The following is a 22,017-nucleotide window of genomic DNA, read 5'->3' on the forward strand; positions in this document are numbered from 1 at the left end:
GGAAAAGCTATGGACCTTCAGACATAGAACATAAAAAATACATGGGATGACAGTATTACAGGGCATCCAATGTTTATTTTATGTGTAGTTGTTAAAATTATAGACTTTGGAATCAGTCACCTAGATTTGACTAACTCTGCAAATCATTAGCTACAGGACTTGGATCTCTGTTCCCTTCTCTGTAACATGAAAATACTGAAAGCATCTCTCATGTATATTTATTGTGGACATTAAAGGAAATAATATAAAGGGAGCACCTTGCACTATTCCTGACACCTAGAAAGTACTCAGCAATTATTAGCTATACTATTATTATTATTATTATTATTAGAGGCCCAGTGCATGAAATTTATGCAATCGGGGGGGTCCCTCAGCCTGGCCTGCACCCTCTCACAATGTGGGAGCCCTTGGGGGATGTCCGACTGTTGAGGCGGGAGAGGCTCCTACCACTGCCTTTACGCTCACCAGCCATGAGCCCAGCTTCTGGCTGAGCGGTGCTCCCCCTGTGGGAGCACACTGACCACCAGGGGGCAGCTCCTGCATTGAGTGTCTGTCCCCAGGTGGTCAGTGCAAGTCATTGAGACCAGTGGTTCCCCCATTCAGTCAATTTGCATATTAGCCTTTTATTATATAGGATTATTATTAGTCTACTATATGCCAGGCACTGTGCTAGGTTCCTTGTACAATCTCACTGCATTGTTAATAAAAGATCTGCAAGGTAAATGTAACGATGGCTATTTTATAAATTATGAGACAGAGGTTCAGAGAAGAGACCAAGAAACTAGCTGCTAAGAGGCAAAATAATAATATTTAAAACCAGGCCTCTTTGCCTCCATGCACTTTACTCATGTCCTGTCTCATCTACTACTGGTCACATGTAACTACTTAAGTTTAAGTTTAAATTAGTTAATATTAAATTTTTAAAAATGAGTTCTTCAGTTCCACTTGCCATATGTCAAGTCTCAATAGCCATAGGTTGTTGCTAGTAGCCACAGTACTGGACAGTACAACAGAATATTTCCGAATTTTCTCAGAAGTTCTGCTTGCCAATACCGCATCTGGAGCATACCAACTCTCCACGCTGGTTTGTTGTCACCAGGACATAAGATTTTCTTCTAAACATTACAATGAAGGTTCATTAGTAAATTAGTTAACAGTTTGCAATAACGGTAACACATTTTCTATATGGCCATGTAGAAAACTAATCTATCTAACAGTCTACCCGGCAATGAACAACCTGTCATCAGTCAGATCATCACAGTGTCCAAGAACTAAGAGGATCCTCGGTTGTGGTTTAAACAATCTTGTTGGTCAATAATGACAACTAACGATGACAGAAAATCCTAAAGCCATGGGAAGATGCCAGCTGAGTCCCTAACATCACACCTGCCTCTAATACTCTATGGGCCTGTGCTTTTCATTTAGGGCCAATAAACTTAAAGCAGTTTGAAATATTTTTCAAGTTTCTGGATATGGTTTATTTAGGGTAAGCTTTGGAAAGAAGAGACGGTGATTTGTTATTTATGTCTTTAACACTGACGTTTTTCCCAGGAAATGTTTCTCCTAACTGGAAGCCAAATGACTTTTCTAGTGAGGCAGCCAATACGCATTATTTATGACATGTATCACCTTCTCTCTGCAGACTTTCTTGATTGGTCTCAGATATTACAATCTGAAGACTTTAAACAAAAAGAGCAAGTGGGATGGCAAAGCAAACAACCACATAATTGAACATTCACAACAAAGCCAAGTAGAATGCCTCTTTGAGAAGAGGCTCCTTCATATGAAACCAGGCCTGTTTGATTTTAGAAGAAATAGTTGAGCCATGAGGAACAGACCTGTGGAACTTCATGCATGTAAAAGAATAGCTGGCATCCAAGAAGGAGCATGGGATAAGGGGTCAGAAGATCTGATACCTTCACGGTATCTTGAACATATTTCAACTATAGAAGGGGTGGGGAACAACCCACCCACAAGCTGTAGAAGGCCTGCAAAATCATTTGGTCTGGCCCTGCCAAGGCATTAGGAGGAGTTAATCAAATGTTTGACCAGATATAACAAGCTAATTTTTAAGGTGATAATTTTGTATGGCCTGTGAATGATGTCATAAACATCCAATGGCTCTTGGCAGGAAAAAAAAAGAACATTCCCCACCCCTGAACTGTAGCCTCTATCATATTGTGTTTTCATTGTCAGTTCCAAGCTCTACTTCTCCCATAGACTATGAGCTCCTTAAAACCCACCACCTATCCCAGTGCCTTGACATAGTAAAATACTAGGTTTATTGAAAAGATAAACCAACAAATAATTGTTGAGTCGCCAATATAATCAAGGAATACCAAGAACTTGTATGTTAACCCAACTCCCCACCCCCCCCCCAAAAAAAGTATGACCCTTACTCCAAAGCCTTCACATGTCATTGTCTCTTATTACTTTAGCCGACTTGCTTTGGCATAATACAAAATGGCCCATGTGCTGAGCTGCTTCTCTTTGCCAAAGCGATTTGATTAACATTACACCCAAGGTTGTCTCAAGTGTAAGACGCACTTGATAAGCAATGCTTTGAAAAGAAAAAGGAGCAGGTAAGGCTATCGTCCTTTCAGTCCCAAAGAGAGAGAGGAGTTAAAAGGAGAAATTGTAAAAGGAGAAGTTAGGAATCAATGGCTGGATATAAACTCAACTACTGGAGAAGATACATTAAGTTACTTTGGCTTGTGGAATGTATGAGATACTAAATAATGTTAACACCAAATGTATTAATTCAGCAACCTGGAAGAACTAATTTATAGTTTTTAATTTAGGCCCCAGAAGTTCTGCCTCATTATGCAAGCTGTTATGCATAATAACCCAGAAACTTTGGCAATATATGCATGCATGGTCTGATTGGGTCTTCCCACAGGCACACACCTACTCACCTCTGTGAATGTCCTTATGCCACTAGCTGGTAGAAGAGCAGGAAGTGGCTCCTTGCACCTGCCTGCATCTTTTCACAATCTGACTCCTAAGAAATCCCTGTTTCTGCAGAAATAGCTATGTTAACATCGAAGAAATGATTTCCAGTCTACAACTACTACCAGGGAACATTGACCCATTCCTCATTCTTAAATGGGAAGGGGGTGTTAAGGTTGTTTTCTGTAACATGGTGTATAGTCCCCAGTTAGAAAAGTGAGGCATTGCTTAGGTATTGAGATCATAATTTCTCATTCTGTCACTTGTTAGGAAGGTTTGCCTTCCTAAGGTAAATTCATTCCTGGAAAAAAAAAAGAAATCAAATGGATTAGCTCGAGTTAAGTCTTTCCTGAATGCAGTTGTAATTTCTGAGTTATTTCCCCTGAAAAAAATTCCATGTCCTCTGTGTTCCACCTCTTTTGGGAGATCCTGGTTTGCAATCAAATTGTTTTTTATATTTGTTTTTCTTCCTGTTGTGTGTTTTTTTTTACAAGCAAACATTTTATGAGCATTTAAGATAAAGAACCAAAGAGCTAGTGCATGCATTTGACTTTATCTCCTGTGGCTTTGTCACCAAGGTGTATAAGCATCTGAGGACCACACCTTTCAACTTCTCTTCCCACTGCCAGCTTTTGCTGATGCCAAAGGACAATGCAACCCCAGAGAAATCGTCTTATCAGACAAAATAAGAAAGAAGGAACTGTACCTACCACGAGAAACAGTCCCCACACTCTCAAGATTAGGCATATGATGTTCTAGGCCACCATTCAAATTTTATCATCTATTTGGAGTTGAGCAATAGGACTTGGCTGTTAAAACACACAGTGTTCAAGGTTATTTTTAAGCAGTGTCCAGACAGAGAAGCCTAAAGGTGAACAGATCAAGAGTCATCCATGAGCTAAACTACATTCTCTCAACAAATGTGGTATAATGAGTATCTGTCACGGATCAGGAATAGTAGAAAACGGGGCGGGAGGGTGGGGGAAGGCCGGGGGGGGGTGTATATAAGTAGACTAGCATGGCTCCAAGGAAGAAAATCTGGTGACTTAGGCATTTGTAATATGACTGAAAGTCCATGATGAACCAAAAGCCAACTTCAAAGAACTAGCCCCTTCCCTGAGGTTATCACTGTAAATAAAAAAAGAAATCCCATCTGGTTTCTTCATTTTCTTAATTCACAGAATGTCAGTACTGGGGCTCAGAACTCCAGCTACCTACTCTGGATTTTGAAGACGTTTTAAAAAATGATGAACAAGCATACAAGTGGCTCTCCAGCCTCAAGAGAGTAGGCATAGTGCGACTCACTGGAGCATCCAACAAACGAGGAGAAGTTGTCAAACTTGGGAAAAGGATTGGTTTCCTTTATCTCACATTTTACGGGTGAGTTATCAAATAGTTTATATTCTGCCATTATATGTAAAGTTTAATATAGTTCTCAGAAGGGATCATCTTTTGGTTGGAGATACAGAAATTTCTATAATATCTTGAGCAGGAAGGCAGATGAGAAGATGAGTCTAAAAATGAAGTTTCTCTGAGAATGACTGGAATTTTTAAGAAGTCTAAAAGTCCAAAGACATCAGATTCCAAAGGCATCAGGCTAGTTTTAGGTGTGTATTAGTTTGCTAGAGCTGCCATAAGAGAATACCTTAGATTGGGTGGCTTATACAGCAGAAATTTATTTCCTCACAGTTTGAAGGCCAGAAGTTCAAGATCAGGGGGCCAGCAGGGTTGGTTTCTGGTGAGACCCCTCTTCCTGGCTTGCAGATGACCACTTCCTCACTATCTCCTCTGTGGACCCACAGTCCTAGTATCTGCTCCTCTTCTTACCAGTCTCATAAGCCCCACATTATGACTTAACCTTAGTCCTCCCTTACAGGCCCTATCTCCCAACATAGCCACATTGGGGGTTAGTTAGGGCTTCCTCACATAATTTTCAAGGGACACAATTCGGTCCATAAGAGATGGGATGGAAGACTGTGTTTCTTCAAGATTTTTATAAAACACTTAGTGTTACAAATGTTAAAGTTCATCCAAGTTTTACCTCCCAAGAGTTGGTGAAAAATAAAATTGGGCCCTAGCCAACATTGCTCAATGGTTAGAGCATCAGCCCGTGCACTGAGGAGTCATGGGTTTGATTCCTGGTCAAGGGCACACACCTGGGTTGCAGGTTCAACCCAGACCCCAGTTAGGGTGGAAGGCAATCTTACAGGCCTTATCTCGATGTGTCTCGCTCACATCGATGTTCCTCTCTCTCTCTTCCCCTCCCTCCCTTCCACTCTCTCTGAAAATCAATGGAAAAAAATATCCTCTGGTAAGGATTAACCAAAAAATTAATAATAATAAAATAAAATTGGGCCCTGGGGGATTGAAACTAGCCACCGGAGGTGTTAAAACAAACAAAAAAAAGGATAAAATTAACATGCAGAAAATTAAGTCTAGGCACTTCAGCAAGTAACAGGAAACATATTTTAACTTTGGAACAAGAACCTGTCTGCATAAGAAATGCCTGGAGGTAAAACTAATTATAAATGGTGAAACACTAACAACAGGAAACACTTATCTGGAAGTGGGGGCATGACTTTATTTCCAACTTTTAGGGTGAACCTCTCATATGAGATATAGATAATTATTCTTGGGCTCATAGAGTAGAGAACACTGGAAGTGAAAAGGACCTTCAAAATCCCAAGGTTGAAGACTGATGGCACACAGGCTGTACTCAGATGTTTTGTTTGGCCCACATGATGTAGAAATAAAAATTAAATTAGCCATCCGTACTTTAAAAATGGGAGATTTTACATTAAATATGAATCTGACTTTTCTTGAAAAATCAAATCTGGCAACAGCTCAGCCTAAGGTCCTTCATGCCAACAACCTGTGGACCTAAGTGGAGGCTGCCCCTGAGAGAACACAGACTCTCCAGTTTGCCAAAGTCCTTCCCAGCCTCAGGCCTGCAAGGGCCCTGCTAGCCTTTGAGTTCGCCAGCCCTAAGCTACTAGTATAGCAAGACCTCAAAAGAGGATTGGAAAAGCTCAATCACTTGCCCCCAGTGATTTCAGCAAGTTCATTTATAACAGAAGATGCTATATGTAGACCTGGATGACCCACTCCACGAATGCCATATAAAATGTGTACCTTTCCTACATCGGCAAGAATTTGAACGGCCTTGGAGATCACAGCAGTTACAAAGGGGAAACACAAAATTACTAAGAGCCTCAACTGTATTATTTGTTCTTTATTAATTTTCACAACTTTCTGAACCAGTTATTATCTCCCATTTCACTGAAAAGAAATCTGAAGCCCACATTAAACTGTACCCACATTCCCACAGGTGGTTAAAAGGGAACCAGAGTTGGGACCTGGGTCTTTTCTATCCCTGGGCTTCTTAATCCATGTCACTATCAATAGTATAAAGGAAAAACAGGGAAAGGATGCTTTCAGGCACCAGAGGTAAACAGAACATTTCAAAATAAATCTCTCCTATGTTGTTGCACTGAGCTTTTATTTGCTGACGCAGACTTTTTGTATCTATGCCAACACATTTCACAATTTCATGATAGTGGCCAAATGGGTGGCTCTTTGCTGTAGTTCCCTAATGCCCACCCCCATCCATCACATAAGGGTCAAATTCTCAGTCCTGATTTATGAGTTGGGTCTTTATTTGTTTGTTTTATTATTACAAATTGTAAATATACAATTTGGCCACTGATCTAATATTGTGAAGTTTATTGGAATAAATACTAAGGGTTTGTTGTCGAAATAAATCAGACCTCCTACTACTATTCCATTTCCTTTGTCCAAGACCTGTGCATCTAATCCGACAGGTTTAACCTACTCGGTCTCACCTTCCTCAGATGATCACATTTCTTTGCTGAATCTCTCAAACTATATACCCCAGGTCACAAATGCCCTTCTTGCCTCCTTACTGCTAGTCCCACCACTGATTATCAAAATCTCTCCTTTGGCGGGAAGGGGGATTTTTTCATTTCCTATCTTATGAACTTACAGAAGAGGACAGTTTTGTTGGGTTTTGCTTTCTTTGTATTTGTTTGCTTACTTGTAGGGTTTTGTTGTTGTTGTTGTTGCTAAGAAAAGTGAATATTTTCCCTGAAGTTATTTTTCTTTTCTGCTCCTCTCCACGGTAACGAGGGAAAGTGATATTAAAGTTTGGGTAACATGAGATTTAAAAGGACAGGGAATATTTAGAACAATGGTTCTCAACCAAGGCTGCACCATTCTCCACATATTTTTTTTTAGGTTCCATTATAAACTTCTTAAAAAATTTATCTTTATTGTTGAAAGTATTACAGACATCCCCTTTTTTTCCTAGAGGGAAGGGGGAAGGGAATGGGGAGAGATTAACAAATGCATTTATATGCATATATGCATAACCCATGGACACAGACAATAGTCCAGAGACTTTTTTTTTTAGCAGGACTTGGATTTGACCTGGGTATTAGGACTTTTGAAAACTCTGTAGGTGATTCTGATGTGCAGCAACGGTTACAAACCTCTGGTTGAGAGGAAGAGGTTCTTCAAGGGAAGATAGGTCTCAATTGGCAAATAACAGGTATTTTACATTCTCTGAGCTCTTAGTTATGTACACTAAATGGCATTTATCATGTTCGTCTTTGTACTGTGCTGATGCCTGGACATGACTTATCCTCACAGAAGAATCAGTAGTTGCCTTAATCAGGGCTCCTCTCTTTCATATCTTTGTTTTTCCCCTGGCCAAGTGCCTTACTCTTGTTTGAAAAATAATTGGTTGGTGAGTGAATGTATGTAATGAATAAATGGAGACAATAAATAATGGGGAAGAGGCATTGCCAAAATTAGGAGAGGGACAGAGAAAGGAAAATGGATAAGGTTAAAGGTAAACTTTGCTTTTCATGTACATTTTTCAAGGAGACTGGTTTCCACTCTTGCTTAGATGCCAAAACCAGTAATAGTGTGGTCTTACTTTACATATGCCTCCCTTACAAACTAATACCCACTTAGCACTTTTCCATTCAAACAGGGTTATATTTGGCGAATTTGAATTGCATGGGTCTAAAATGAGATGTACTATATCTACTTTTGGTTTTTGGCTGTCATCTCAATTGTTAAATGGTTGATTGGATGAACAAAAACAGTAGATTCCAGGATTTTGTGCAGCCTCAGTATATAGTGGGCAAAGAATAAATGTTTAGTGGATAAATGCATGCCTAGATGTTTTTAAAGGGCTGCAAAGCAGCAGATGAAGGCAATAATTATTTGAACATTTTATAACTATAAAATTATGTTCAACTACTAAGACAAAAATGGTAACAGCTTTGAGGACAAAAGTGCATGTCATTATCCACATCTGTATTTTCTCAGATGCTTGTCATTATTATGTCAGTGTATCATCAGACAACACACTTTTCATGCAACCACGTGAAATGCTCGGCAACCTAAGGCCTTGATGATGAAAGCATTCCTGGGAGAAAAGAGTAAGAGTTAGTAAAGAGACTTCCATTGTCAATGTCATCAAATATATCTACTTGTGGGACAGTCTATAAAATGATAACTTTTTTAGGATGATTTAAACCTTTGATTTGGGGCAATGCAGTTTTTACAGAGTGGTGCCAGATGCCTCATCCATGTCCCTGTTGCTCACTCCCCCAAAATTGGCAAAAATTACTTTCTTTATTGGAGAAATTATCTTAATTTTATGGCAACATTTAACCCAACAGAAAAGAGTACTAGCTCAGTGCCTCACACACACTTATCTCTCAGGAAATTTTAGTGAAAGGGAATATATGCTAAAATTCTCTCTTTGCGTTACTGTCATTTGCCAGTCCTTAGTTAGAAAATTAACCTCATGACCAATTCTGAGGGACCCTTCTTTATTAGACAGTCAATCAGGCCCAGCCAGCATGGCTCAATGGTTGAACATCAACCTATGAACCAGGAGGTCAAGGTTCAATTCCTGGTCAGGGCACATTGCTGGATCAATCCCCAATAGGGGCGTGCGGGAGGCAGATGATCAATGACTCTCTCATCATTGATATTTCCATCTCTCTCTCCCTGTCTCTTCCTCTCCACAATCAATATATATATTTTAAAAGTAAAGAAACTTATGGATCTTCATGATAGTTAAATTTTACCTGAGGAAATGAGCATGGAAGCTGTATGATTGCTGAATAAAAGTTATAAGGCCACAAATTGTAGAGAAAATATAAATAAATACTGCAGAATATTTAGTTCCAAAAAAATTGAGGACCCAGTGCCCCAAAGCAGCTGTATTCTGTTACTGCCTGGACAGCTGACCATAGGACCAATAGGGAAACAGTTTAGTCATGGCTTCCCTGTTGGCTATTTGTGAGAAGTAGATCCAAACTTTTCATTTAATTTCCCAGAGCTCTAGGACTCTCCTCAACTGTGGACTTGCTTCTCTCTTTCTGTAGGAGTGTGTGAATACCTGCTATGCCCTCTGAGGCCTTCAGATAAAAGTTTGCTGGAAAATGTAAAATTCTATACTACTGCCCAACTTTGCATCTGCATGGGTTCCTTGCATGCAGGCTTCATGAGGTGAATAAAATAATATCAACCAGAAAGTGTCCACACTGGGCGCTTTGTCAAATACACCAGCCAGTCCAATTAAGGATTAACAAAATTGAAATGGCTTCTGGGAGTACAAGAATATCTCCCTTCCAGCATTCACTGAATTTCTGCTAGCATTTCTGTAAGCCAGCCCGGCAGTATTTCACACATTATGTTGTATTAGAGATTGAGGATGTACAAGTGAAAAATATTATTATTCCTTGGCATCGGGACCCATAGAAATTGCAACTACCCTTAGCACAGCCTCTAGAACTGACTTTGAAAGCAGCTACTTGCTTGATATTCATGTTATCAGAAAACATTTGTGAAGTGTGGGGATTAACTGGGAAGGAAAAAAACATGTTTACCCACTTTGGTGAAGTTGTAGCTAAGAAATTGCTTGAGAAAACCACACAACCCATCTTGAATAAAAATGGCTTCTGAGTTATGAAAAAAAAAAAAAAACAACCACCTAAAAGCAATTCAGACTTGGGAAGAAAGCAAAGAAAACTTGTCTGAGTTCTGACTTTAGTTGTAATTCCATCCTACTTTGTAAAAAATTCACACTGGGATTTTTTAATGAGTTGTTTAAAGATTTAGTACTAACCATAGTGTTTGACTTGGGGCAGGGGCCTTTAAAATGTGTATTCTTGTGAGTATTAGAGTTTCCTAAGCAGAGTTACAAGCTATGTTCTTTGGCCATTGTGAACCCCAGGTTATGTTATCAGCCAAGAGTCCGTCCCTGGGGTTCCCTCTGTAATATCAGGTTTCCTGGTAATTAAAGTTGCTGCCAACAAAATCACTTGAGTATGAGGTCATCTCATGAATGAAAGGAAAAATAACTTCTGTGTCGCATGCTCCTCTAGAAATCATTTGAGAAAATTTATAAAATACCCTAATAAGGCAGTTGTTTCTCAAGTCCTCTGAACCCCATTGCCTCTGTGGTTATATTCTAATTAGCCAGGACAGACAACTGTTATTATTGGGATGTGGAAAATAATTTTTTATGAAGCGCCTTTTATGGGGTAAGTATTGAGCTAAATGCTTTATCATCATTATCTTGCATCTTCATGATTCTGATAAGAATCATTATCCCCATTTTAAAGGTAAGAAAACTGAGGCAGAACAATCAAGTTGCAAACCCAGGAGTACTTGATTCAACAGTCTGCAATATTTTCTTTGGCAGTTTGTTATCATCTAACATTTCCCCTATAGTTCCTAAGCCATAATAATGTTGACTATCAAATGTGGCTTCTACTCATATTTTTGGCTCAGATGCTAGGAAATAATTTGATAGAATAATATAGAAATTTCTAAATTATAACAACAGCAACAGAATATTAATTCTCTTCCCCCCTATTAAGTTCAATTATAGCTAAATGTTTATGCAAAGGGAAAATGACAAGGAAGCAACTAACTTGTCACAAGAGAAGATAGAGTGTATAGTTTAATCTTTCACATCAGGAGTCTAAACTAGCATCTAATTCTTGTTCAGATGAAATAAATTAAGCACAATTTGACCTCCCACGCCCCCCCCCCAAAAAAAACTACTTAATATGCTTAATGTGGAATTACTTTGTAATGCAACGCATTCTAATTTTTCATAAGAAAGGCCTTTGGGACTTTGGAGCAAATTGCTATAACACTTTCTTTATGTTTTTAGAGGGTGTTATCTATAAATATAAAAGCCTAAGCGACCATCACAACCGAACAGACAACTGAACAGGCTTTGTGGGGCAACCAGGCTGACAGGGGGGTTAGTGAGGGACGACCAAACGACTGAGCAGCAGGCTGAGTGAGGCAACCAGGCCGGCACAGGGGTTAGTGAGGGACGACCAAATGACTGAGCAGCAGGCTGCAGAGATGGCGGCACCCACAGCCAATAAGGAGGGAATATGCTAATTGACTGCCACGCCCTCAAAGATGGCAGCACCCACAGCCACAAGATGGCTGGCAGGAGAAGGCAGTTAGGGGTGATCGGGCTGGCAGGGGAGCAGTTAGACATCAATCAGGCTGGCAGGGGAGTGGTTAGGGGCAATCAGGCAGGTAGGCAGGTGAGTAGTTGGGAGGCAGGGTCCTAGATTGTGAGAGGGATGTCCTACTGCCAGTTTAGGTCCGATACCACAGGGATCAGCAGTCAGACATCCCCCAAGGGGTCCCAGATTGGAGAGGGTGCAGGCTGGGCTGAGGGACAAATCTTCCCCCCACCCCTCAGTGCACGAATTTCGTGCACCGGGCCTCTAGTCTTTTATAATTACCTGTCTTCATTTTGACTATTGGGAGTATCATTAACCTTTAAAAATAAATTTTAAAAGCATTTCCCATGGTAACATATAATACAGATACATAAAAATCACATAAAGCAAAATAAATTATAACAAGGCAAACACTTTTGAATACCATCCAAGTCAAGAAATGGAACATTGCCACTCACTCCAGAACCCACCTACATATCCTAACCAGTCCCCAAATGTAACAGCTCTTCTGGATTTTATGATATTGACCACCTTATTTTGGGGGGGTGGTTAAAGTATTCTCGCCAAGTGCGCATCACTTGGCACTACAGCTTGGTTTCCCAATTTTGCAGTTTTTTGGTATCTGCTTTTTTTCTTCCCTGCAATTAGTTATGTTAGTAAAACAAGTTGAGTAATCAGCACCAGAGCTTTGTCTATGTATCACTCACTACTCACTTTAGTTGTCTGAAGCTCATTCCCTTGTAAATTCCTCAGGAAGGACTCAGGGGAACAATATTCTCTGGATTCTTGCATGTTGACAGCAGTTTAAGTCCTTTATACTTGAAAATTGAGTTGGCTAAATATAAAATTCTTGGCTCAAGGCATCTTCAATATGCACTATGGTTTTATTGGTTATCTAATTTTCTTTTCCTTCTAAATAATTTGATTTATTTTTACCTGGATGCCCAAATATATATTTTTTTAAGGATCATTAAGTTTACAGACTATGTAAAGTTGGTGGTTGTTCTGGGGCAATTTTTAAGACAGTATATGATATGGTCTTTCAGTACGCAGTTTCCAACCTTTTTCTTTAATTTCAAGAAAAAAAGTTTAATTGCAGTTTTTAGTGTTTGTTCTGGCCTTTACTTTGGGTTTTTTCTTGTAAGGAATCCTAATATGCATATATTAAATCATCTTTGCCTTTTGTTACTTTCTCTCAGATCCTTCTTATCTCTTTTTTGTTTACATTTAAATTTTTCCTTCTTTTATCTTCTAGTTATCTAAAGGCATTATCTTTTATGTGTATTGATCTTTTTTTAAACATATTTTATTGATTTTTTACAGAGAGGAAGGGAGAGGGATAGAGAGCTAGAAACATCGATGAGAGAGAAACATCAATCAGCTGCCTCCTGCACACCTCCCGCCGGGGATGTGCCCACAACCAAGGTACATGATCTTGACCAGAATCGAACCTGGGACCTTTCAGTCTGCAGGATGATGCTCTATCCACTGAGCCAAACCGGTCAGGGCTATGTATATTGATCTTGCATTCCTTCTAGTTTCATCTTCATTTTTAATGATTTTTTTAAAAAAATTTCCTGAATATGTCACCCTATTTTTTAGTTTCCAATTCTCAAGTAGATTATTTTTTCATATATGGTATCATTTATTAAAATCCTTTGATTCATTAGATGTAGCTATAAATAGACTAAACTTTAATCATTTTATGTTGCCAATTTCTATGTAAAAATCTGTTTTCTTAACTATTTAAGGAGAGATATGATTCAGAAACCTTTTGAAACTTATGGTTTTAAGCTGTATTTCAAAACTACGGCTGATAACACTCTAAGACCTGGTTCTTCTCCTTCGCTTTCATCTGGACCTTTTCATTACTTTGTCCCTATAATGCTCAATTTGGAGTTGTTTTTCTCACATGGAAGTTTAATCGTGGAAGGGAATGTGTCTGGTACATTTTAAGAGTTCATGGGGCCCAGATGATTCCAGTCCCTTACCATGAGCTTCTTGTACTCAGCTATTTGGAATGTGAAAATCCCCTCTCAGATTTAACTGCCATTCATAAATTGCCCTTCTGCACTTTCTAGCAAGTATCTATTAGCAATTTGGGAATTTTTCAGATCCATCAGGTACCTAGTTGCTTCCCTCTGCTCTCTCCTACTCAGTTGCTGATACCATGTATTATGAAGGTCTATCTATACCCACTCATTCTGTGTTTGTGTGTGTGTGTTGGGGGGAGGGGTCATAGATATATCTCTTCACCTAATTTTGATTAGATGTCGTCCCTTAATTTTGGGATTTGCACTCCAGATGTCTTGCAGGGAGAATTCAGAGAAATTAAAAACTATGTCAGCATCATAACCTCAGAATCTTCCTTGTTTACTTTACATCTTTATATCTCATGGAGATTTCCATATTAGCTTAATGGATTGAGTAAGAACATATCAGAAAGGTTACTTCTGTCTTTCTTGTTTGTGTTTGGGAACATTAATTATCACCTAAAAATGGTATGGACTTTTTCATATTTAGGAATAAATGCAATGTAATGTGTGTCCATAATGCAAGTAAAACTGAAAGATAATGATTTTTTAAAACATAAACTTAGGCCCTGGCCAGTGTGGCTCAGTTGGTTGGACATCATCCGATGCACCAAAAGGTTATGGGTTCAATTTCTGGTCAGGGCATATATTTAAGTTTTGGGTTCAGTACCATATGAGAGGCAACCAATCAATGTTTCCCTCTCACATCCATGTTTCTTTCTCTCTTTCTCTCCTTTCCTCTCTCTAAGATCAATAAACATATCTGCAGAAGGATTTAAAAAATGCTAAAACACAAATGCCAAGTGTTGTTCACAAATAACCATAACTCTTCCCCTAGAAATAACATAACAATAATAATGGATGGCTAAAGTAGTCACCACTGAATAGACCTAAAATATAGAGCTTATACCAGGATTAAAATTAATAGACAACCAGGAAAATAACACTATTTACTATTATTGAGTCCGTGTTTTCATTCAGAAAAACATTTTTGATAGAAGGTCAGTTGTTATGAGATAATGAATATGTTTTAACTCAGTTCCCTAATGCACTGAGATATTTTTGTAAGACTTTACAGGACAATAAAGGAGCAGAAATTTGAAGGGAAGCCAAGAATAGACAGAGCAAATCGCCACTCGGCTCAGAGTGAACTCCTCTCACTTCTGTGAGGCCCTGCTCTCCCTCCAATGTGCTTTCTGATAAACTCTTTCTTCTGCCTGCAATGACCTTTACTCTTCCAGGCAAATCCTATTCAACCTTCAGGTCTCCATTTGATCTTCACCTCTTTACTCTAATAACACCTTGTACTTTAGCTTTGAAAAATTAATCATATTGTCTTCCCCATAGACTGTAAGTTTCATGAGGTGCAAGTCTATTCTATTCTATTCTATTCTATTCTATTCTATTCTATTCTATTCTATTCTATTCGATTCGATTCCATTCCATTCCATTCCATTCCATTCCATTCCATTCCATTCCATTCCATTCCATTCCATTCCAGATCCTCAATCCCTGGCCCATTGTGTGTGCCTAATAAATGATAATGCAAAAATAAATGATGTCTGGAGCTCCAGTGAGTGACTGCCTCTAGGAAGTCATATGTGGAAGTGTCACACTGTAGTTACAAATAATACACAATATGATATTCCTTTGGATGGCTAACTATAAAATGTTTTCTTTATTTTAGCTAGAAGATCATTTTGCATGTTAAAATTTTAAAAATAACATCCTAGTATGAACATATGTTTTTAATTCATTTGGAAAAGCAATGAGGTCCCAATGAAGGTATTCTTTCATGACCTGACAAGAAGAGCTTGCAGAAGGTCAACATTGGGAGTTGTGGCTGCTAGTAATAAACAAATCCAGGTTGCAGATATAGAACACCTTTTTACATAAGTAGCATTTCAAAAGTAAAAAAGATTACAAATAAATCCAGCATGATTCACCAAGTGGGAGCCACTAACCGAAAAGGAATAAAATGTATCATTCAGGACAAAAAGGATCAATTTAGCAAAAACAATAAACATCCTATACATTCTGAAGGTTTTAAATTTATCACAAAATACTATTAACATCATACAATATCATGATATTTATAACTGGCCATCTAGATTAGGGTAAAGCTAGTAAATCAGCTTTTAAACCAAGTCATGAAATATTCTCTAAAAATAAGTATTGTAATACATAGGAGCTATTTACAAAACCTTTGGATAGAGAAAAATATAAGGAAAAAATCTAATTAAATGCTGAGAATGACACCTTGTACTTTTAGCTCAGTGGTTTATTCAAAATAGCATCTTTGATTGTTTAGCTTTGTTTAAAACAGCATCTTTAGCAAAAGCAGGATTACTTGTAGCACAATACCAAGCATCTACACCATTAGATAAAAATGCTGTGCTGAGGCCCAGCTGGTGTGGCCCAGTGGTTGAGCATCGACCTATGAACCAGGAGGTCACAGTTCAATTCCCAGTCAGGGCACATGCCTGGGTTGCAGGCTCAGTCCCCAGTGTGGGGCATGCAGGAGGCAGCCAATCAATGATTCATATATATATATATATATATATATATATATATATATATATATCCCTCTTCCTTCCTCTCTGAAATCAATAAAAATATTTTTTTAAAAGGAGGTGGGAGAGATGCTGTGCTGAGCCCACCTCTTCAGTTGCAGAAGGATCAGTCCTGCCCCTCTGCTTCAGTCCTGGGAATTCTTGATAATCTGCCTGAGTTTTGCCTTACTTGGAACACTTTAGAATATGTCTCAAGTGAGAAGTGCATGTCAGTACACCCTCACCTCGTGAAAGCTCCCCAAGTGGGCTTTTAAAAGATAGTTTCTACACAGGTCGATGGATTGTGTTTGCATTTGTTTCTGCCGTGTTTCATGGGAGATTTGGATTTGAGAAGGATAAGTGAAAGCCTAGAGTCCCAGACAGTCAGCAGCTTTCTTGGCATGATTCATTTCTACAAGGAAAGGTAGACCAGATGACATTTTCAGGATTTTTCCAGACTTATGCTAAAACTATTAGGAGGATATTTTGTGATTGGAACTGGCAAGCTCCTTTCTTGGGACTTATCATTATGTATGAGCACAGACGTGTAGACTACACATCCCAAAGATACTCTAGGGCTAAAAAATGTTTATCATCCCCTGCCAGTTAGCTCAGAGGGCTGGAGAACTGCTCCGATAAAGCCAAGACACCGGCCCCCTTCCTTGTAGAAGCCAATTAATGTCAAACAAAGAAGAGAGTTGTTCCCTGGCTAAAGCTCTCACCTGCTCTCTCAGCCAGCTCTTGGCTGCAGCAAAACTCATTAGTTGACCCTTGATCATAGGAGGAACCAAGAAAGAGAAGGGAGGTGGATCAATGCAAAACTATCATCACTTTTGAAAAGAAAATTTGAATGCAGTCATTCCCTACTGACAGTGTCAACAGCATCATCTTCTTAGTCAGAAGATATTATATATTCTGCAACTTGATGATCTTAGTTCTTTTGACTCCTTAAATCCCATCCTTTCCTATGTCTTGATAATTCTTAGGATGCTGATGCTGAAAATATTCTGAATCTGTATTATATATGTTACATGGAGTGGCATGAACTTCATAGAGATTGTGTATTTCTTGGCAACAGTCACTATAGATACTGGATTGCTTGACTCATACTTGAAATAAGTTGCAGCAGGATATATATGCTTCTCCAATTTACACTGGCTCTCTTTTCAGTTCATGGCCACAAGTGGATAGCTCTTTAACCTTTTCTGAGAGATATGAAAGATACACCAGGCTTTCCATCCAGAATTTATATGAGAAGAAAAAGCCCTGGCCAATGTGGCTCAGTTGGTTGGGCATCATCCTGTGCACCAAAGGGTTGCTGATTCTATTCCCAGTCAGGGAACATGCCCCAGTTGTGGGATTCCCCGGAGGCAGCCCATGTATAATGTACTCTCACGTTGATGTTTCTTTCTCTTCCTCTCATTAAAAATCAATAAAAATAGTTTTAAATGAGAAGAAAAAAATAGGTAGTTTTACTCTCTGCCCCAGAAAATAGAGAGAAAACCCAACCTTTTCTTGTCAGATTCCTCTGCCTAAAATACTAAATGTCCCAGAAATACATACTTCTCCTTCCCTGACTTCATTCAAATCTCTGTGAAAAACTCCAGCTCTTTCCGAGCACTTCCCAAAGCATTATCTCTGCCGTGATAGTCCTCTGGCCCCCAGTCCTTACCTCCTTGCTTGACTTGATACTTTTATAGCACTTATCTCCGTGTGATATTAGATTTGGTCATTTGCTTGACTTTTTTGTTCCCTGCTCTAGCTCTATTGAAAAACAATGCCTCGAATAGAATATGGGCTCAATATACATTTCTTGAAAAATTATTTCATAAATGTGAACATAGTTAATAAATATACATTGTAACAGCAATAAAATGATGTGCATGTATAGTGACTTTTTTTTTCAAACTACACTTGGGTTCATTTAGGAACACTGTTTCTTTCCAATTACCCATTGTCTTAATCTTCTGAAAAGCCTTACAAAATCTGAAAAATGGTTTCTTTCCTTGTCACAGGGTTGCAAGTCATTACTAGTTCTGTTAACTTCTTTTAACTTTTAAGGCAAGCTATTTTTTGGCAATGAAAGTAAACTTTACATAACATAAATTTAACCATTTTAAAGCACACAATTCTGTCATTTAGTAAAATGACAATGTTGTGAAACCATTATCTCTGTCTGGTTTTAATACATTTTTATCAATAAATGTTATTTTTTTAAAATTAATCATTCACCTTATAGTGCTAAAAAACTAATTCATTACATTGCAATATCTATATATATAAAAGCCTAAGTGACCAAACGACTGAACAACCAGTGGCTATGATGTGCACTGACCACCAGGGAGCAGATGCTCAATGCAGAAGCTGACCCCTGGTGGTCAGTATGCTCCCACAGCGGGAGCACTGCTCAGCTGACCGATGGGCACCAGAAACCTGGCTCATGGCAGGTGAGTGCAGCTGCCGCAGCACAAGCCTCTCCCGCCTCCACAGCAGTGCTACCTGCAGTGGAGGCAGGCACAGTGGGGCCAGGATGAGTAGGAACAGCATGGCACCCAGTCCGGGCTCGGGCTCCTCCCTGGCCACCTGCCACTTCGTGCACTACTACATCCCTCAGGAAATGTCGGACTGCTGGTTTGGGCCCGATCCCTGCAGGCCAGGGAATCGGGCCGAAACCGGCAGTCCAACATCCCCCAAGGTGTCCTGGATTGTGAGAGGGCACAGGCCAAGCTGAGGGATCCTACTAGTGCACGAATCCATGCACCAGGCCTCTAGTGTTAAATAAAAAAGAAAGAATCAGGCATTTTTCTCATCATCCCTATATAAGCTATTATATGGGGAAACCAAATAGTAGTTGAGAGAAAAGTTAAAAGTGAAAAAACATTACAAACAGAAAGACACCTAGATATTCTGTCTTCTTATAGTTTTGCCAAAGAGAGAAAATAGAGTCTGTCCAAGCCTCTGCATTTTCCAGAAACACAGAGGAGAGGGGACGATGTTGAACTATAATTGTAGAATGGAAAGAAACTTCTTAATGGGTAAGAGGTCTTAGTTTAGAGTCAATTGGAAGGGTAGCGGAGGTACGGCTAATTACCATGTTTCTCTATTATTAGATAGGATAACATGCCAATGAATTATTTATTTTAAAGTGGTTTATGTTATGTCAATTTCACCTCACTAAATCATTTCTAGAAAGGCATGAAGCTATTAAAAACAACCTAAATTCCACATACACCTCTTTATAAACTCTGTCGAATAGACAAATTTACTCTATTTTGGAGAGGAGAAGAGCCGTGAAGAGATGCTAATTCGGAAATGGTTACTTTAGACAAAGAAAGGTCAGACTCGTCTTCCTTGGCTCATCATCATTATGGGAATTATTTCATAAAATGAAAAGTTTCCATTCCCCCCATGTATCAAGTTCATTTTAACACATTTCCTCTGGCTCAGTTACAGCCTGTTTAAACATATGTTTCTTGTATTTTACAGACATACTTGGCAGGTGCAAGACAAAATCGACGCAAACAATGTGGCTTACACAACTGGGAAGCTCAGCTTTCACACTGATTACCCAGCGCTCCATCACCCACCTGGGGTAAGGTGAGCCTCGCCACATTCCACAGGGCAGGCCAAGGACCAATATCCTCTATTTGGAGCCTAGATGATCATATTATATAGCGAATTTGTCCTATGCTTTCTCCAAATACAATCCAACCTCATAATATCTCTGTACCTAAATCCTGAATAGCTTCCCATTCCCAAGGGATAAAAGATTCTCATGTATATTTCTTAACATGTTTTGTTTGTTCCTGTAACTAGTGGCACTTTTGGCTTTGCTAAGACATTTTACCACAGCAGTATATCTTGAGGTCTTTTTGCACATTTACCAGTCGCAAGAGAGATAAAAGAAAAAATAAAACAAGGGAACACAATGTAGATTTCCCCACAAAGTCATATGACCATCATTCATATTAATTAGCTATTACAAAACAAACAAAAAAAACAAAAACAAAAAAAACACCATCTCCCTAACTTAGTGGTTTAAAAGAACAGCCACTTACTTACTTAGGTCATGTTTTTACAGTTTGGGCTGCGTTCATCTGGGCAGTTCTGCTGCTGCTGAGTCAGCTGGGGCTGGTTGACCGAGGTGATGGTTGAGATGGCTTGTCCCTGTCCCACTTGCTCTATCATATCGTCCTCCAGCTGGCTAGTTCAGGCTTATGCACATGGCAGCTGGCAGAGTTTCCAGAGAGCAAACCAAACATACAAAGCCTCTCAAGATTTAGGCTAGCAACCAACATAATGTCACTTCTGCTATGCTTTTTGGTCAAAGTAAATCATAAGTTCAGCCCAGATTCAAGAAGTGAGGAAGCAGAGTTCACCTTTTACGGGAGAAGCTGCAAAGACAGACTACAAAGAGGGTGTAAATGCATGGAGCAGAGCAACCCTGGCTAGTTTGGGAAACCATCTACTCTCCCATCTATCAGATTCCTCGTCAAGGAGGATGTTCAGCGTGGAGCCACAAATCTCTCGGGAGAACGTCTAGGATCCTCTTCCACTATGTTATTGCGAAACTGTCATTTTAGTAAACCAGCTACATTTTTTGCAAAAGCACCATTTTCCTAAACTGAAAAATATATGGTCAGGAAACTACCTTTAAAAAGATATTTTGTTTCTATTTTTTTAATATATTTTTACTGATTTCAGAGAGGAGAGAGAAATAGAAACATCAATGATGAGAGAGAATCATTGATCAGCTGCCACCTGCACACCCCACACTGGGGAGCTAGCCTGCAACCCAGACATAAGCCCGGACTGGGAATTGAACCATGACCTCTTGGTTCCTAGGTCATTGCTCAACCACAGAGCCACACCAGTTGGGCTTGTTTCTATTTTTAGAGTTAAATAGGACAATGAAATATTACACAGAAATCCATATCTTCAAGAGCAAATGGAAGTGGAAATTTGGGTTAATTCTCTAGTTAATGAAGGTAAAATGGATAAAAATCAAAATTAGTCTGTGTTTTTTTAACACGTTGACTGAACACAGTTTCTCTGTGCCCTTCTTGTTACCCATTGTCCTCGCCTGCATTAACTAAGCTAGTCTAGAATATGACTTCATATTTTAAATTATTTTGTTGAGAAGATACCACATGATTTCTTTGAACGAAATGATACTGGAATGGCCATTCTAATCACCTTTTCAGATGGAGTTTGGAGTCAGGAAGAAACACACAATGTGATTTGTTCTAACTGTGGTCTAGAAATTTTCTAAAACCTTGGGGTTAAAAGCCAAACTAATCAGCCCCATTCATCTGCTCAAGATAGGTTGGAGAAGTTAGATGGAATAAAGTTTTAAAAATCAAACTAGAAAGCTTTTATTTGAATTTTTAATTATATGCTGTTTTTTGTTTGTTTGTTTTTATGAGTTTAGGTTTTGTTTCTGGGTTAAAATTGTTAGCCTATGAAAAAGTGACTAAATGACTTCATAAATATTCCTGAAGTATAATGCTTGACATTTTCACAGCATTTTATACTCCTTCAAAGTATTTTTACTCATACCACTTTATCTGCTACATTCCTTTAAGGTAGACAGAATAGATCATGTCTTTTTTATGTCAAATGAGGAAATGGTGCATAGCAAGGCTAAATACTTTCACAGGGTGACATCTGATGAATAGGGAACTTGAACTTGAACTTGGGCCTCCAATTTTCACTGCACAGTATGGGTCTGGAGTCGGACTTTCAAATTTCCATAACTGATATAATGTGATGATTATTTATACACATTATCATATATTACAAACTCTTTAAATATGGAACTTAATTTTAGACTTCTCTATATCTCAAGACTTAACCCAGCACCTTACCTGCAATAGAGATGTAACAGATATGCTATAAAGAGGTAAAGAAATGCCACAAAAGTGTGCCTGTCTCCCATCAGCAAAT

The 22,017-nt window shown here is 38.9% G+C and overlaps 1 protein-coding gene across 4 annotated transcripts in view; it reads left to right on the top strand.

Moving 5' to 3' along the window:
* Positions 1–22,017, top strand: part of BBOX1 (gamma-butyrobetaine hydroxylase 1) — a 56,033-nt gene that overhangs the window by 23,487 nt on the left and 10,529 nt on the right. For all 4 annotated transcript variants that reach the window (XM_006091591.3, XM_023756371.1, XM_006091592.3 and 1 more), the window contains 2 exons: positions 4,131–4,329; positions 19,558–19,663. In XM_006091591.3, the coding sequence (XP_006091653.1) occupies positions 4,131–4,329; positions 19,558–19,663 (305 nt within the window). The remainder of the gene's footprint in view (positions 1–4,130; positions 4,330–19,557; positions 19,664–22,017) is intronic.

This window comes from Myotis lucifugus, unplaced genomic scaffold (genome assembly GCF_000147115.1).
Source record: "Myotis lucifugus unplaced genomic scaffold, Myoluc2.0 scaffold_92, whole genome shotgun sequence".
NCBI lineage: Eukaryota > Metazoa > Chordata > Mammalia > Chiroptera > Vespertilionidae > Myotis > Myotis lucifugus.